General features: G+C 42.8%; 1 protein-coding gene across 6 annotated transcripts; it reads left to right on the plus strand.

Annotated features, from left to right (window-relative positions):
- Positions 1-466: 466 nt before the first annotated feature.
- slc35f4 (solute carrier family 35 member F4) lies at positions 467-18,488 on the plus strand. 6 transcript variants are annotated; one of them, XM_058090481.2, is made up of 7 exons: positions 467-825; positions 13,760-14,060; positions 15,406-15,625; positions 15,694-15,819; positions 15,900-16,092; positions 16,202-16,291; positions 17,734-18,488. In XM_058090481.2, exons 1-7 carry the CDS (start codon positions 594-596, stop codon positions 17,982-17,984), a joined length of 1,413 nt encoding a protein of 470 aa, XP_057946464.2. In that variant the 5' UTR covers positions 467-593; the 3' UTR covers positions 17,985-18,488. The 6 variants fall into 6 exon arrangements, with proteins under 6 accessions (XP_057946464.2, XP_057946466.1, XP_057946467.1 ...); XM_058090483.2 differs by lacking the exon at positions 467-825 and adding an exon at positions 10,410-10,632; XM_058090484.2 differs by lacking the exon at positions 467-825 and having other exon boundaries at positions 13,760-13,899; positions 13,971-14,060.
- Positions 18,489-18,922: the final 434 nt, after the last annotated feature.

Genomic DNA, 18,922 nt, shown 5'->3' on the forward strand with positions numbered 1-18,922 from the left:
ATCTGATGCATGTTTAAATGAAATTAATTCATTACCATTACCATTACCATTACCATTACAGCCTGGCGAGCAGCACAGGGTGTAGTCAACTGGGATAGACTCCATGTCCGGATCAGTTGTATTGGCAAATGGATGGATGCATATTAGATGATGTATTTCTTTGTATATTGAGGTCAGATCAAATATACACCCACTAATTCCTTTATCCTCGACTACGTCGTCACTGATACACCTGACTTTTATTTCTGTCAATCATTCTCGCAGTTAAGTGTACAATAGTGAGAATATGAGACAACACACCTGTCAATATTTTTACACTTGTGGTGACAACAAGTGTGATTGTTTTCAGAATCACAATCACAGAATCACTGCTGCCTGGAAGCTGATAGTTGAATTCCAAGACATGTGACAGTAGTAACACGCCCCCTAGTGGTTCTGGTTTGTCCCACGCGTCGAGCTGGGGACAAGCACACCGTCTGTAACGTTCAGGAGCGTCAGTGGAAAAAAAATGTTAACGTGCTTTCAGCTGTTCTAATTGTTGATTGTTGGTGTGTTTTTTATCTCTTCGTCCCTGCTCTTTTACACACCGAACCATGACCAGCACGGAGAGTGTTGTGGAGCAGCCCTGCGCCGGGTCGGAGAACCTGAAAAACAAGAACACACACTTGCCGGGCAAAACGACGCCGAGTGGGGGCTCCGGTTGCGGCGTCTTCGTGGACAGCGGCGGCCCCAAAGTGACAGTCAACGGGGTGCACGACATCGAGGACCGCATCCTGAGGATCACCGGCTACTACGGATACAACCCGGGATACTCTAGTCACAGGAGTGAGTATCAGCTTACAAACTATCAGCAAATAAACATTTTGCGGGTATAGTCATAAAAACACAACATGTACAATAATATGCAATCATATACAAGAGTACTTTATTGATTGAGTTAATATACTTTATACTGTAAATCCATTCATAGTCTATATTATATTGATACATTCATCTTCCATAAGCTCACTATACAGTGTGACACTATATTGATGATCCATTCATATTCCATGCCATACTATACTACATTATACTGATCCATTCATCTCCCATAAACCCATGACAACAATAGTACTACTTATCTTATACTATACTACATTATACTGATCCATTCATCTCCCATAAACTCATGAAAACTGTAGTACTACTTATCTTATCTTATCTCATGCCATGCTACACAACTGTATATTGACCCATTCATATTCCATAAGATAACTGTACACTACATGGAAATTCTACACTCTTGTGAGATGACTAATTGATTCATAATCCAGGAATTAATCTTCCTATATAATAAGAATCCTTTTTCTAAAGGTCATATCTATTCATCTATTGAAATGGTGATCAATTTGAGGATTAATCGGTCCAGTGTGTGAGTGTTGAATGCCATGAACCAAAGTTATTAAATATGGAATGTGAAGGCTGATGCAGCTCAGATCAGTCATTGATGTCTTCCTATGGCAGCCTCGCCATATAGGTTTCATTATCGTGATTCATTGTCCATATGGCGATATAGAAATATAGAGAGGCTCTCTCCATGATGCATGATTGCTTGCTCCCAGCCCCCCCCCCCCCCACACACACACCTGACATTGAGATATGACACAACATGCATGTTTTTTTTTAATTTATCCACCTTGTGTTTGATTGGTAGTGCAATATTGGAACTTTTGCTGACATTACAAATCCAGGCATTGAATAAATGTGATGTGTGATGATGGTGCACTTTGTTCTGGGAATGATGCTCCAAATGTTGATGTTGACTGTCAGTCAGATTGTAACAACAACCAAATAACTAAATAATAATACAAGGCCTTTTACCTTGCTCTTGTGTATTCACTCCATATGAGAAGCCATGTTTCAGGAGCTGAAAGGCTTCACCCCAAATGAATTGGACTTTGCACGCAAGCTCCCAAACATCTCACCCTGACTGTTACATAAAAGCTCAGCTCCACATTATTTAATCAGCTACAAATCCCATACCGCATACCCATTTTTGTGCATAATACACATAAGGGAAATGTAAATATGCAGATTGACTTAAGAACATGGATAGCATGTTTCCATATAAGACAAGGAAAAGGAAATTAGTCTTTTGCTCATTAAGTGTGTCCTGCCGGTTGCAGTAGATTAATCATGGATGCAATCACACTTTCATTTGGGTAGATATCCACCCGTTCAGGTTAATCTCTTGAGAGGGTTAACTGATTAACAAGGAGCACCCAAAACAGCACTGAAACAATTCCGATAATGAGCCACTTTGAGGTTGTAAGCAATGCGAGGGTTATAGGCACTGACTGTCAATGCGGTTGTTACTGCAGCAGTGCGGAGATGATAGCGGGGTTCCATTAGCCACAGATGTGGAATCGTTCCTCCACATGCATCCTGCATGATTCTTCATTCCAGCTAATACATTGTAATAACACTAAATAAACACCAGGAGGCGCGTTCCTCACAGTATTCCATTTTGAGTGACTTTTAAATAAGATTACATGAATAGCAGCATATTCATACAGTATTATTCCCGATATGCCCCTCTGTGGCAATTCATTCCACAGTCGAGGAAGATGAATGATGACATGTCGTCTGTGCTGTAATTTCAGGTGTAAGGAGCAGGTGTGCATCATAATGGCCCCCCATAGCAAGCCTATAAAAGGCCACACACGTCTGCAAGCTGGGGGGGTTATTTGATTTGGGAAACATTTTAGATTTTCCGATATGATATGCCATCTGTGCAGCCCCCCGCCTATTCATCAAGCCATTTTAAAGTCAACAGAATGTATTCCTCAGGGTGCTCTACTTGCTAAGCTATTAAGTGTACTGTTGTTGTTAGTGAGAAGTAGCCTGCATGAATTAATTATGTGCAGGGGCATATATTAAAAAATATATTTTTTATGCAAATGAGTATAGTTTACCAAATTGTCAATAAGCATCAGTTTCCATACACAAATCACATGAACAGAATACTGGGCTCATTCTGCCCTGCCTTTGGCATGATGGTATATTTAGTAAGACCCTGTTGGCGTTTTGTTATTATTGCCACTTGCCATCTGTGTAGAAGAAGAGTTTGCCTCTGAGGGGCTTCTGTACTACATTCGGTGACCATGCTGTGGTACATTATGGCGAAATCTTGTTGTGAGGCAAAGTCAATGCAGCTTTTAACAAGCGACTTGCACTAATTGCCAAGCCCCAAACATGTGCACAAGAGGAATAGAAATGGAACTAACTTGAAAAGGCATATTCTGTTTGGCTCCTGCTGTCCCACACGACAATCGAGTACAGTAAATGCCTCCTCAGCGTCTCCTGGAAAAACCATTAAAGTGATTTGCTTTAAAAAAAAAAAAGCTAAATTAAAAAGGGATCAACACTGTTGTGATGGTACACTCCCTGCTGGCTGAACAGGCCTAATGCAGGACAAATGATAGGTATACTGCTCAGTAATGTGATTGCATCTAAATTAGAATGAGAAGCTACCTGCATGGTGTGTTCAAGTGCAGTTCAGTCAATGACTCGAAGAGTAAACAGCAAAATAATGCAGTTTCTGCCCCAAAGATTCGCCATGGTCATGCAGCCACTTTCAACTAACTAACTGGCATCCATGCCTGCTCTCTCGGAGTTATTTATATCTATGTAGCCTAGTGTCAAACCGAATGTGAGCTTTGCCTGAATGACTCCTGGAGTTCTGTTAACCTCCACATCCCCCCTGAGAATCAGTGAAAACACCTTGCATAACCGGTCCAGTGTTACTTACCATTCTGTGCATTGTGTCCATATGTTGCTGTACACCTCTTCAGGCTCCAACGTCACGTCTGAGGAATGTTTTCTGTAATTAAAATAACATTTATATGCTATGTGGGTACAATAGAATAGTTTTTTATGGGCAGGCCTGAGTATCACGTCCTGCTTAACAGTGCCCCTGTGAACTCCATGAGCACAGAAGTACCCATAAACGGACTTTCCATGCCCTTTAATGCAGTGATTCCAAACCACTGTGCTGCAGCACTTCAGTATATGCAGTATACGCATAATGTATATTTATTCATCTATGAAAAATGAAATAAAAATAAAATTAGCGCTGGTATAGATACATAATACAGGTTTTATACATGCAACAGAGCGTAGAGATTAGTATGCAATGGAGCAGATAGTCCATCATGCTGGTGTGCAAGTGACCTGGGTAGGTCTCGGTCATCAATACGAAAGACAAAGACACATACCTGTCCATTTTTTTTGGGGGGGGGCTTGAAAAATGTCTATTCGAGCAGGGAATCACTCAACAATGCGCCGAGGCTATCTTCATAGTGGACTGTGTCTGGATTCTGGCTACTAACACGGCAACCAGATCTGCCCGTGGTGTACCACAGAAGTAGTAGTCAAGTAATCCGTTTTGCATGTTGCGCTAATGTCTGTTGTAATATAATGTAAATCCAATTAATCCATTTCAGGCACAGAAGAATATTAACAAAAACACATTTTCTAGAGAATAATTATAGCTTTTCATGCAGAAAACAATACTAAATAATTCTAAATGACTTTGATTATTGATGTAGATCAAAACTGAGAGTGTTTCTCACCTTGTCACTCACAACTTTCTTTGGCCCCATGGTGGGTTATTTAGCAGTGACACTCAATAAAAGAATTACACAGTGTTTCAGTAACATGTAAAGTGCTTTGCTTGGGGAAATATTTGTGGAAAAACCGACTAGTATAAGTGCAATATTCTCCAAAAAAAAAAAAAAAAACAAGACAGTTTACGAAAACTGGGGCTTGATTTTAGGGAAACATTTTCAACCGATTCATACAAAACTAGGATACATGAAAACTGAGGTTTATTTGACAAAGACAGTTCAAGTTTCAGTTATTTTGTTTGTATTTGATTGTCAAAAATGCATAAAATGTTTAACTGTCACTGTGGATGAGTCTGGGTATGCTGCTGAGTCCTATGCAACCGGCATGCAGGGTCTGTGCTGTTTTAGTGTTCACCACTAGGCGTCCTCATATCCCATAGTTCCAAGAGCCGAGTGAGTGGAGAAACATCTCTAGTGGTACCCAAGTGAGAGTCTAGTCTGTGCGCTGAAAAAACAGCAATAATTATCAAACTATCTTCAATAAATGAATAATATTTCAGCGACGGAGGGGCTATGAAGACAGACAAAGCCTTGCAGGACTGAGGAGTGTAAATCTAAATGACAATAAGGCCTAAAAGGGCTGAGTGCGTCAGTAGATGGGAGTGCAGCCGTTGCTATGGAGGTAAAGAGGGTGAATGCTTTATTTTACGCTGCTTTGATCTGTGACATGTCATCATCGCGACATCGCGATGTCCACTCGGTTGCAAGTTTATCTCGGCATGTCTAGAAAGGTTATACAAGGTCATAACAGATGGAGAGTTATTGATTCGACATTGAAAAGTAACTTAAAAGTCATTTTATGGTGAAATAAAGTAATACGCTGTACAGTTAATAGAGCAACTACCTTGCCAACTTTCCAGTCCCCTTGACTAATATTTGGACATTAGTGCCTGTGCTCGAGGCACTCGCTCTTAATCTGATAGCGATTAGCAACCTGGGCTTTGCTGACTGAATGGTTTTTTTCCCGTCCCTCTCTGTCTAGCTTTTGTCTCCACTCATCAGCAGGTCTATTTTTAAGCGACCCTCATCTCACGGGATCCATCCTCCTATCCTCTGCTTACACTAGAACAAACACTATAGCTTCAGCCGTGCTTGGTGCAAACCTTCAGTCTTGTTAATTGCTGCAGTATTACGGTTTATTTAGCAGATCTTGACTCCTGCGTTGTTGAGATCACATGAGATACACTAAGTGCGGAAATATATTACGGCGATATCACTTTTTCAGACGGGTTGCTGAAATATGCCTTCTAGCAACGACTGTAAAACCTCATTGGAATCACTACGCAAAAGGCTCGATGCTGTGCATGTTACTGCAATGCCAGAATTGGGTAATGGTAATTTAATAACCGACCTCCTGAGGAGACAAAAAATAGAGTTTTCATTCATTCATTTTCTGCTGCTGGAGCCTATCCCAGCTGTCTTCGGGCGAGAGGCGGGGTACACCCTGGACTGGTGGCCAGCCAATCACAGGGCACATATAGACAAACAACCATTCACACTCACATTCATACCTATGGACAATTTGGAGTCGCCAATTAACCTAGCATGTTTTTGGAATGTGGGAGGAAACCGGAGTACCCGGAGAAAACATACACATGCATGGGGAAAACAAGCAAACTCCACACAGAGATGGCCGAGGGTGGAATTGAACCCTGGTCTCCTAGCTGTGAGGTCTGCGCGCTATAACCACTCGACCTCCTCCAGTGGTTTTCATTCATTCATTAATTTTCTACCGCTTTTCCTCACGGGGGTGCTGGAGCCTATCCCAGCTGTCTTCGGGCGAGAGGCGGGGTACACCCTGGACTGGTTGCCAGCCAATCACAGGGCACATATAGACAAACAACCATTCACACTCACATTCATACCTATGGACAATTTGGAGTCGCTAATTAACCTAGCATGTTTTTGGAATGTGGGAGGAAGCCGGAGTACCCGGAGAAAACCCACGCATGCACGGGGAGAACATGCAAACTCCACACAGAGATGGCCGAGGGTGGAATGAATCCTGGTCTCCTAGCTGTGAGGTCTGCGCGCTCACCACTCGACCGCCTCCAGTGGTTTTATCAAGTCAAATTAGAGATTTCTCCTGCTATACTGTTTGTTTACTTGATTTGTCTCTGCAGACGTATTTTGTATCTTGGCCAGTGTAGTAATGTGGTGTTGTCTTCAGGTAGATACACCACAGCCAGAAATAGTAGGACCTGAGGGCTTTCCTAGACAAGGATCAATCACATGACCTGAACTGACCTGCCACCAGACAATGAGCGTTTCATTCAATTTGAAATTTGACCGTAAACAGTAAAAGTCCTGCATAGACACGGCAGATAATAGTGCACTTGTACACTCAATTGTAGTACTATTCACACTTTGTATGACTAATTTCTAAATGTCAACTATTTACATTTGCAGCATAACATGATCAGCCTGAGTTTGCTTATTTGTATTTCTGTAATGTTTGTCTATAGTTTTTTAGGCTAGTTATTCTTCCATTTTTTGCAAATGGACACATTGATCATATTATTAAAAATGATGAAACTTTATAGTCATTTTTTTAGCGGATGAAACATTGATTTCACAAGTGACAAATGTTTAAGCCTTGACAGAGATATATGATGCACTGGCTGGATGCTCTTGTTGAGGGAATTATTTATTATTATGAGCATTACTCAACTTTAGTAGCTGAATCTTGGCACAGAGGACGATCCTACACAAAGTATATTATTCCTACAATTATATGTAGTTGCTGGAAAGATGTCACCTTGCGCTGACTCCCAACTGCTCCACTTCTTCACCGTCTAAGGGGGTCAGGGCTGGGGCCTACCCAGGGGGGTTTGGAATGGTGCACAATGGCCGCAGGAGTTTGGAAATGTCTGCAGCATTTTTCCTTTTATTTAAATATGTCCATATTAAAACCAACGCCGTAAGTCTGGGACTACCGAGCTGGCGGAAAAAAGCCAGCTGAGATAGGCTCCAGCATTCCCCTGATAAGCGGCATAGAAAATAAATGGGTTTGTGTGGAGAGGAGCAGCTAACATTAGCCTCTGCTGCTGTTTGCTGGACTAGGACTTTACTCTATCTTGTGTAAACGGGAAGAACGTATGGTGGGACAGAGCTGCTTCGTCAGTAAGCAGCTGCAGGATGCTGTCAGCTGTGGTGAAGCGAGGTAGAGAGTGAATGAAGAGAGGGAGAGGTGAATCAGATCAATAACAGTGGATGCGTTCAACAGCACAAATGCACTTTGTGTATAATACCGAGCTCAGCTAAAACTTAATCTAAAACCTTAGTCAAATGGATAGACTATAGTGTACGTATGTGTATACATATGGTAATGGTAATGGTAATGGTAATGGTAATGGTAATGGTAATGGTAATGGTAATGGTAATGGTAATGGTAATGGTAATGGTAATGGTAATGGTTTTATTTCATTTTAACATACACCAGATTACAATTGAATGCATCACATAATCAGTTCACAGTTCCACATGTCCAAAAGGAGTAGGAAGAAGCAAAGCTTATTAAATCCTACCCCTCCATCTGGTACTTTTACAATCAGTAACTGTTACATTTGTTCACTTCCTGCTTTCCATAATACAATTTAAGGTTTTTTTTTGTTTGTTTGTTTGTTTTTTAATAATACACCTTGTACCGAAGTATGAAGTGATATGACATCCAATGACATAATGGGTACCATAGTAAGTGTCAATATAGTGATATATATATATAGCACATCATGACTGGTTCAAGACTCTTCATCCTTGTATTTAGCAACACTAGCTTACTTTACCATCTCGTCATCACCTATTTGTCTTTTTTCTGCTTCTTCTTGCCTATAAAGAGTGAGACGACAAAGATAATATTACTGTTAAATGTCCCGACTCGACATAAGGCCGCTGGCTTGCAAGTAAGTAAACTTAGGTTCATTTAGTGAGATGTGTAGGTGTGGTAAGAGGATCGTCAGAATAGTAAGAGCAGCTAATGCACTCACTGGATTGACAAAGAGTCTTATGTACAGTACTCTACAAAAGTATTGGGTTATCACTAGATTTGTGGTTTTAATGGTTGTTTGTGTGATGTAACTTGGCATCAAGGCTGGATGGCGGACAAGTGATCCAGATAGGAGAGTGTTTTTCAACCTTTTTTGAGCCACTGCACGTTTTTTACGTTGGAAAAATTTTGCGGCACACCAATAACCAACATTATTTGCTTCTTTCAGTTTTTTCCTGATTACGGACTCGCAAAGCAGATCCTTTTCATCCGCATACTAATTTAACCAACAATGTTACAACATTAAGTCTATTAGAGGAACGAGGCAATCAGCTAGTGTTGCCACATGGACGAATATTACATCGCTCTGCCAGACTTTACACCAATGACACGCGACAATGACATAATATTTGCAGAAAATTATTAATACATGTTAATTAAAAAAAGTGATATTGAGCTAGGAGACCCGAGTTCAATTCCCCCCTCGGCCATCTCTGTGTGGAGTATGCATGTTCTCCCTCGTTCATGCGTGGGTTTTTCTCCCACATTCCAAAAACATGCTAGGTTAATTGGCGACTCCAAATTGTCCATAGGTATGAATGTGAGTGTGAATGGTTGTTTGTCTATATGTGCCCTGTGATTGGCTGGCCACTAGTCCAGGGTGTGCACCCCGCCTCTCGTCTCAAGACAGCTGGGATAGGCTCCAGCACCCCCCGCGACCCTCAAATGAATGTTTTGTTCAGATACCTTAGCATATATTGATCTATATTGGCATATTTAATGTATCAAATCCTGACATCCTTCAGTATTTCTGTGTGCAACCCTCTGTAGAAAAAGTTTGGACACCCCTGCTGTAGCCTAACAGTCCCCATTCTTACTCCCTGCTGCACTATATGTGCCCTGTGATTGGCTGGCCACCAGTCCAGGGTGTACCCCGCCTCTCAACCAAAGACAGCTGGGATAGGCTCCAGCACCCCCTGTGACCCTCATGAGGATAAGCGGTAAAAAATTAATGAATGAACTTGGCATCAAACCCCATCAGCATCACCATGACAGCACCCTGAAAGTAAGTTTTCAGTATCCGTCTTGAGAAGCAGGAAGTTGTTGTTAACAATAAAAAAAAATATTGCGCATGCCAAGCTAGCAGTGTTAAACATTGGCATACAACGATATGTTGTATAGTACTGTATCTTTGCTATTTTTTTGATTGTCAAGCGGAGGAGATGTTCCATGCAGGAAAAGTGACAGCCAGAAATGTGACGACATGGCTGTGAAGCAGGAGACAGTAAGGAGAAGAGAAGCCTGCTCAGGTAGAAAGAGGACATATGAGGAGATGAGCAAGCGCGAGAATAATTAGCCTGGGCTGCTTGGTTACCTTCCAAACAAAGCCGCTGATTTGTGGAGCAAAAGAGGAGGGAGGGGGTGGAGGGAGTTGGACAGAGAGAAACGAGGTGGGGGTGGTGGCGAGGATAGAGTGAGTTGAGGAGATTGATTGTGCCATGCCACACACACTTGAAGCTCAGTCTCCCTTGGAGACAGCGGCGGCGGCAGCGGCGGCGTTGGATCACGACATGACATTGCAACAGTAGCGGGTGAAGCTGTGTCACTACTATCCAGCTAGAGGAGGAGGAAGAGGAAGAGTGTAGGACTCCGGACTGGAGTACTGGGAAGAAGAGTTGACAGGCAGGTGAGGTGGGGGTGGTGGTGGTGGGTGGCGACGGTGGTGGTAGTGGGGGGGGGATAAGTGAAGTGCGTGAAGAAGAAGCGGAGGAGTAAGGATGAACGGAGCAAGGATGAAGAACTGCTGAGTGTGCACATTGACACTCACACACACACACACACACACACACACACATACATAGACTTCCCAGGGAAGGACAGTGTGTTGTGGCCCCCAGTGGAGGATGAAGAAGCACTCTGCCCGAGTGGCTCCTCTCAGCTCCTACAGCACTCAGGTCCTGACCTGCCCCATCTCTGAAGGTAACTACATGCCTTTATCTTGTACTTTCATGTTGGCGAAGTGAACTGTATGCCACATGCACATTTAGTTGCTTAGATTGATGCATTATGTGCACTTTTCAACTTTACATATGGCAAAAATGTATTGGAGTTACACAAGAACACACTTTTTTTTTTCTTTGTCGGGAGAAGCTCTGCATGCAGATGGACCGCCCAGACTGGATGTAAAAAAAAAAAAACACATCAGCAAGTTGTGCTCACTTGTCCTTTCCGTCGGGTTGAGCAGTTCTACCCTCCATCCCGATCCTTAAGAACATCAAACTTCTCCTAAAGCCATCATCTAATCTGTATATCTTACCTTTGTTTCAGATTGCAATAAGATACCCTTAATCCTCTTTCTGTAAGCATCATGAGCACCCCAGCATCTCCTTAAGACGACTTATCAAGGCAGCACATGACTGCGAGCTTCAGCTTGTGTCCATCCATCAATGTCACGATAAAACACACACCAGATTGAAATGTTGAGTTGAAGTAGCGTATACTGCGTCACGGAAGAGGTCCATTAACCGGGAGCTTGTAATGAATGGTACTATGCAGCATAGCGGGAATTGAATCAGGTTAGTGCTTTGAATGACGTCTTCCGCTATAGTGACGACAATAAAGAGTAAATATGGCCGACTCTGGGATGTGATTTGTTGATGTGCACGGAGTTTCTTTGAGTTTATATTGAAATTGTGTTTTGTAATGCTGCAGAAGAGACTGGTTTCCTGTCAGTAACACGGCCTCGTGTGAAAGGAGAATGTTGGCCATGAGAGCCGTTTTCTCTGAGGCAGGGGAATAGCGGACTTTCAATATTACCGCATCTTGGCTCCGGATCAGCCTGTAGTGGCTTTTATACCTCAGGACTGAAGCTCCCGCATCCAACACTAAAAGCTTTAGATTTTCTCTGTAGTGCCAAACACAAATGATTTTTTTTTTGCTTGGAGGATGAAAAAAAGCAGACAAGAAGAAGATCGAAGCTGATCCACTCTTGCAGAATAGAATGGCAACAAATCCCTTTCACAAATTCCCGAACTGTATAAGTTAGGACATTCATTCATTCATTTTCTACCGCTTTTCCTCACAAGGGTCGCAGGGGCTGCTGGAGCCTATCCCAGCTGTCTTCGAGCGTGAGGCGGGGTACACCCTGGACCGGTCGCCAGCCAATCACAGGGCACATATAGACAAACAACCATTCACACTCACATTCATACCTATGGACAATTTGGAGTGGCCAATTAACCTAGCATGTTTTTGGAATGTGGGAGGAAACCGGAATACCCGGAGGAAAACCCACGCATGCACAGGGAGAACATGCAAACTCCACACAGAGATGGCCGAGGGTGGAATTGAACCCTGGTCTCCTAGCTGTGAGGTCTGCGCGCTAACCACTAGACCACTGTGCCGCAAGTTAGGACATATTAAAGCATTTTCTACACTTGATCAACTTTCCTATGTTTAATAGTTGATGCTTAACTTTGTTTGAGACATTAAATTGACAATGCAATCTTTAATTGACATACAATATCTAGTATATGTTATTGTGCCACGCTAAATTCAATAATATACCTGACACAAATTGGATATCTCCAAAAAGATTTACAGCAATCCACTTTCATTCCGCTCAGCTTTGTCAGTGGCTGTACTCCCAGTGCTCTACTCCTTATCGATTAAAAAGAAAAAAAAAAAAACTCCATAGATGCATTAATGAGCGCCCCTGAGATGCTGTGCTATGGTAGAAGGGAGATTCTAGCATCACATGCTGAGCTGGCAAAGACAACTCCGGCAGTCGGCAGTCATCTTTGATTTCCTGCCCTGGTGTAAATTGATCAGTGCATGCTGAAAAGTAAAGGATGTATACCTGAACTTGTCTGCCTATGCATCCACATACCACATACAGCCCTGTGTTCATGTATATACGTATCTTCTTTTGTCATTCATATGTCACTCATGATGAAAAATGTCACTCCTCTTAAAATATTAGCTTGAAATGTTAAATATTTCCATCATCCACAATCCCTATGTGAGACAATATTGCGTGTTTTTCTCTTTTCTGTGCATTTTACATAGCCATACTAACAATACAGTATATGGGGGTTAAGTATTCCGCCTATAAATATGTAAAATTATACACTACTTATTTTAATATTTGGGGGATTCAATCAACTACTTTGATTACCTGTTAGATTTTATAGATATATATAAGTTTTATATTGTGAACTTGTAACTTGCATCCATGTACGACAGGGGTGGGCAAATTATGTCCCGGGGGCCACATCCGGCCCACCAAGTGTTTGATTACGGCCTGCCCGCTCTTTCAAAGGTTTTTCATTTCAACTTAACATACAACCTGGCATCATGGCTTGAGCCAACCTTTTGATGGTTTGGCTTGGTTTAAGTAGCTTTTTTTTATCAATTTGGTTATTTGAGGTGGTCTGCTGTTTACAAAGTGTTTACAAAAGGGACACACAATACTAGACTGTTATATGTAAAATATATAGTCTGGCCCCCCATATATTTTGTTAAAGCAATGCGGCCCACGAGTCAAAACATTTGCCCACCCCTGATGTACGATATATATAAATACTTACAAAATGCGCAATTACACAATATCACATCTTGTCAAAGCATCTTCCTGCTGGATAATATTGAGTATATTGACTTGTAAGACAGCACCCTCTGCTGGATTTAGAGCTGCAGTACTTTTTTTTTTTTACCCACAACCCTATACACACCTCCACACACACACACACACACACAACGCTCAGTTTTTTTTGTATTAGTTAATATTAACATAAATGTTTGATCATGAATAGCATTTGATTACAACTGTTTGTTGTTAAGAACAAACATGTCATTTTGTGTAGATATGATGTTTAGGGATAGTTTGATTATCTGATTACAATTCTTCAAAATAATATCAGATATACAGTATATTCATTCAGTTTAGTCAAACTGGATGGCACAAAAAGTATGATCTCTTACGGGTGAAACCATTTTTTTAATATCCTAACTTTTCATCAGCTGAAAATTTATGTTCTGCACACGTGAAACCAAACTACAGGAGTAGTATTTCTAAAAAAAACTGTGTTATTTGTCTTTCCGATAGGAGAGGATGGTTTGGAGTCTCACGCAGAGACGCCAGGCAGTGAGACAAGTGGAGAAAGCCGGTCGTACCAAACATGCACCAGCACAGTGCTGAAGGTGCTAGCTGGTCTGCTGATGGTGCTGTGTGTCTCTTCCTCCTGGGTGGGTACCACTCAGGTGGTCAAGCTGACCTTCCAGTCATTCTCCTGTCCTTTCTTCATCTCCTGGTTCAGCAGCAACTGGAATATTCTCTTCTTTCCTATCTACTACTTTGGACATGTGCTGATGACAAGGGAGAAGCAAACACCCATTCAAAAATTCAGGTGATTCAGTGTTTGAATTTAAAGCAACATGAACCGTTGGTTGGCTTTCATCAATGTCATCAATATGACCAGTGAGTTGTCCACTGTTCCACTGGGGTAGGGTCCAATTCCTGCACAGGAGAAGCAGTATAAACTTGATGGGTCAATAATGGTGTGGCGGGCGGTTCACTCCACTGACTTTCAGTTCCCAATCAGTGAATGGTTGGTTGTTTGTGACTTGTGACCAGTCCAGGGTGTAGTTTGCCTACCACGCAAAGTCAGCTAGGATAGGCTCCAGCGTGCATGTCACCCTAAACAGGTTCAGTACAGTACAGTCGATCCCACAAACTAATTTTATTAGATTATTTTTTGTTTATATTTATTTTCACATTAATCATTCATTCATTCATTTTCTACCGCTTTTTCCTCACGAGGGTCGCAGGGGCTGCTGGAGCCTATCCCAGCTGTCTTTGGGCGAGAGGCGGGGTACACCCTGGACTGGTGGCCAGCCAATCACAGGGCACATATAGACAAACAACCATTCACACTCACATTCATACCTATGGACAATTTGGAGTCGCTAATTAACCTAGCATGTTTTTGGAATGTGGGAGGAAACCGGAGTACCCGGAGAAAACCCACGCATGCACGGGGAGAACATGCAAACTCCACACAGAGATGGCCGAGGGTGGAATTGAACCCTGGTCTCCTAGCTGTGAGGTCTGCACGCTAACCACTAGACCTCTGTGCCGCCCATACATTAATCATGAGATTAATCAATCTAATTATTAGATTAGACTCAGGTCCGGACCCCTCTCTCGCTTCTCTTGCCATTTTTCACTAGCAACACAATCCAGGTTTAAACCCTTAATATGCCTCACACAAATTTAAAGCAAAGCTATGGTTGGTTGAGTTTGGTGTGGAAGAATGTGAGAGCAGGGGGCATCAACCCCATTAAAAACACAAAGGGATTACGTAGGACACAGATTATGAGCCATGAACTTTGAATTCACAAATGTTTGGGTTGAATGGATGAACATTTCCAATTTAAGACACACTTCAGGGCCTAATTTTGTGGCGCACACAAAGCAATAGTAATTTCGTCCAGCGCACCACTTAGCGCAGCCAATTTAAAATGGCTTGTCGCCTTTCATATCAACATTTTAGAAGTGAAAACTCCGCCCAAAAAGAGCTTCTATACACGTATTCTTTCGTCCCTCTTTGCCACTTGCGCCGGTGGCAAGGGGAAGGAAGCGTGGGTGTGCCGAGCTGCGCCGGACTGCGCTGCTCACACAAATTAGAGCCCTTCATCTGAAAAGTACTGTATATCTGCAAACCATTTAAGAGCTACTATATCTTTCTACAGAGAGTGCAGTAAGCTGTTTGGCGAAGAGGGCATGACTCTGAAGCTTTTTGTCAAGAGGACCGCACCTTTTTCCATCCTGTGGACGTTGACAAACTACTTGTACCTTTTGGCCTTGAAAAAGCTGACCGCCACTGATGTCTCCGCCCTTTACTGCTGCCACAAGGCCTTTGTCTTTCTTTTGTCCTGGATTGTCCTCAAGGACCGCTTCATGGGTGTGCGGGTATGTACGGTATGATTACTTCAGACAGGCATGCAGATAGTAAAATGTATCATTAACTATCTCTTTAGATTGTGGCTGCCATCATGGCCATCACAGGTATCGTCATGATGGCGTATGCTGATGGTTTCCATGGTGATTCCTTTGTTGGCGTGGCATTAGCTGTGGGCTCGGCTTCAACATCAGCTCTGTATAAAGTGAGACCGCCAACCACATGAAGCCATTTTTTGAAGCCATTACTGTGTTGACTGTGGAGTTTTGTCTTCCGGCCATCCAGGTGCTGTTCAAGATGTTTCTGGGCAGTGCCAATCTCGGCGAGGTGGCTCATTTTCTTTCCACCATGGGCTTCTTCAACCTCATCTTCATCTCCTGTGTGCCCCTCATCCTGTATTTCACCAAAGTAGAGCAATGGGGTTCACTGTCCTCGCTTCCCTGGGGGTACCTATGCGGTCTAGCAGGACTGTGGCTTGGTGAGTATACCCCCAATGGGTTACGCAGTAGAAGTAGTACACAATACATACAAAAGAAATCTACGTTCTAATTACCGTACATACTTGCTTTCCGTTTTGTCTTCTACAGTGTTCAACATCCTGGTTCATGTTGGTGTGGTGCTCACATACCCTATTCTCATATCCATAGGAACGCTACTCAGTGTGCCTGGAAATGCAGGTACAGTTTCTGTACATTCACTCATTAATAGTATCAGTTATTGCACGGCGGACGAGTGGTTAGCGTGCAGACCTCACAGCTAGGAGACCCGAGTTCAATCCCAACCTCGGCCATCTCTGTGTGGAGTTTGCATGTTCTCCCCGTGCATGCGTGGGTTTTCTCCGGGTACTCCGGTTTCCTCCCACATTCCAAAAACATGCTAGGTTAATTGGCGACTCCAAATTGTCCATAGGTATGAATGTGAGTGTGAATGGTTGTTTGTCTATATGTGCCCTGTGATTGACTGGCCAACATTCCAGGGTGTACCCCGCCTCTCGCCCGAAGACAACTGGGATAGGCTCCAGCATACCCGGAACCTTAGTGAGGATAAGCGGTAGAAAATGAATGAATAATAAGGGGTGAAACAGGCTGCACGGCGGATGAGTGGTTAGTGTGCAGGCCTCGCAGCTAGGAGACCCGAGTTCAATTCCACTCTTGACCATGTGGGCTTTCTCCGGGTACTCCGGTTTCCTCCCACATTCCAAAAACATGCTAGGTTAATTGGCGACTCCAAATTGTCCATAGGTATGAATGTGAGCGTGAATGGTTGTTTGTCTATGTGGGATAGGCTCCAGCACCCGCTGCGACCCTTGTGAGGACAAGCGGTAGAAAATGAATGAATGAATAGTATCAGTTATCATAATAGAAACCACAGCATGCCAAACCATTAAATATGTTGGATTTGCGTCGGTGGCAGGGGAAGGAGGCACGGGTGCGCCAAGCTGCGCTGGACTGCGCTGCTTATAAAAATTGCAAAATGCGCTCGCCGCACTCCGTTCATGCAGCCTGGTCACGCATGACTCAGAGAGAAAATAAATTGGTATATCATTCAAATTTAAGATCAATTATTTTTCCGAAACTTTGTCATATTAAATTATTAAATGTACAATTTATAAGCTGCTATAAAAAAATATGGGGGGACCACAGCTTTGTTGTTTTGATTGCTGTAAACGATACAAGTAGTAGCTACTTATTAAATGCTTTAAAATGACATATCTTACACTTTACACACACATTCCCATTTATTAGTTATAATTGATGAGGTAAAGTACACAATGTGTAGTTTTTGCATAATACTGGACACTAACAATCAAACCACAATAAAAGCGTAGCTTCCTCGTCTGAGGCAATTAAAATGGTTGCGGTCTCATGCAATAGCGGCCACGATGACAAACATCTCTCCCGCCCTGGAAACACAATCACCAGTGTTTCTCAACACACCCCAAATGGCAAGGTTGCCATGGTAACACTAAATACCTCCAGACAACCTCTTAGCTTTAACCAAGCATCCCACAGAGGATAAAGTGGCTCACTTGTGCATTTTTTCACTCATCCCAGTACAAAAATGTAACTAATTTGTTTTGTTCCCTAACTCACTGCCCCTCTGTCGTTGCTTACCACAGCTGTAGATGTTCTCAAGCATGAGGTGATCTTCAGCGTGGTGCGTCTGGCCGCCACTTGCGTCATTTGCCTGGGCTTCCTGCTCTTGCTGCTTCCAGAGGAGTGGGACTCGGTTACATTGCGATTCCTGGCCAACATCGCCGATAAGAAGTCGGAAGAGCACGGCGAGGAACTCACGGATTCCAGCGTGCACACGAGAAGTCGCAGTCGAGCCAACGGTGCCGTTTCCCTTCCCTTAGGAACTCCTCTGTGAGGTCTAACTCCACGAAGAGGGGCACCAAATGGAGGAAGACAGGATGGATTGTAAACCACAAATGTATTGGGGGATACGTCGTTGTCTCCAGCTGCACCTGGCGCACCACGAGAGGGATATTTATGAGTTTTGCAAATGAAAATGGTGGAAAGTGTTATTTACTTTCTTGGTAAACCTGCCACACTCAGCCCCTCGCACGCCGACTGGCCTCAGCCCTGCTCTGCTCTGTAGAATGTATTCTGTGAATATAAATCCTGGCAGGGACAGTCTGGCTTAACGTATGTATTTAGCGATGGAGTAATACATGTATTTATTTATTTAAGTCTTGATGAACTGCATTACATATAAGAAAGATTACAACAGTTATTCCACTCATAATGTACAGCATCTTTTGTTTCTTTTTAATAAAAAAAAAAAAAGAACCTTATTTGGTGTGGTGTAGCGAGATGTCGCAAGGCTAGAAAAGTACATCTTTGGTGTTAGCGCCGACAATAACAAAGTTAATGGAGCTTGGTTAAAATGTATTTATTTTAATTTGGAGATTTTTTCAAATGGCTTTATTATCAAAATAGCTGTGTCCAATTATGCGTCTCTAAACCCAACCCATTCTGAGCTGCCTATTTTTTATATCTTTAGAGAACGTGTGTGTTCATGTCTCACATAAGGATTGCAAAATTCCCACCAAAAGTGCAGTTTTCCTTTAATTCTGCATTCACTGTACGTGAGTGCATACAAAAGAAAGTACTAATATTAATCAGTATTAATAGAGTATTAATCAGCAGAGATTATTTCAAATACCAGTCTAGGGTGAACCACGCATCTCACCCGAAGCCAGCTGGAATAGGTTCAAGCATACCCCTTGTCCTCACGAGGTATGCTGGAGCCTATCCCAGCTGTCTTTGGGCGAGAGGCAGGGTACACCCTGGACTGGTGGCCAG

Source organism: Doryrhamphus excisus, linkage group LG14 (genome assembly GCF_037039965.1).
Source record: "Doryrhamphus excisus strain RoL-2023G ecotype Guam linkage group LG14, RoL_Dexc_Guam_v1.1, whole genome shotgun sequence".
NCBI classification, from domain to species: domain Eukaryota; kingdom Metazoa; phylum Chordata; class Actinopteri; order Syngnathiformes; family Syngnathidae; genus Doryrhamphus; species Doryrhamphus excisus.

Bases quoted from the DNA above. Each gene is read 5' to 3' on its own strand.
- slc35f4 (XM_058090481.2), top strand. From the start codon at position 594: ATGACCAGCACGGAGAGTGTTGTGGAGCAGCCCTGCGCCGGGTCGGAG. The intron at 15,820-15,899 runs GTGAGACCGCCA...CCGGCCATCCAG, and splicing joins CAACATCAGCTCTGTATAAA to GTGCTGTTCAAGATGTTTCT. The intron at 16,292-17,733 runs GTACAGTTTCTG...TGCTTACCACAG, and splicing joins CAGTGTGCCTGGAAATGCAG to CTGTAGATGTTCTCAAGCAT.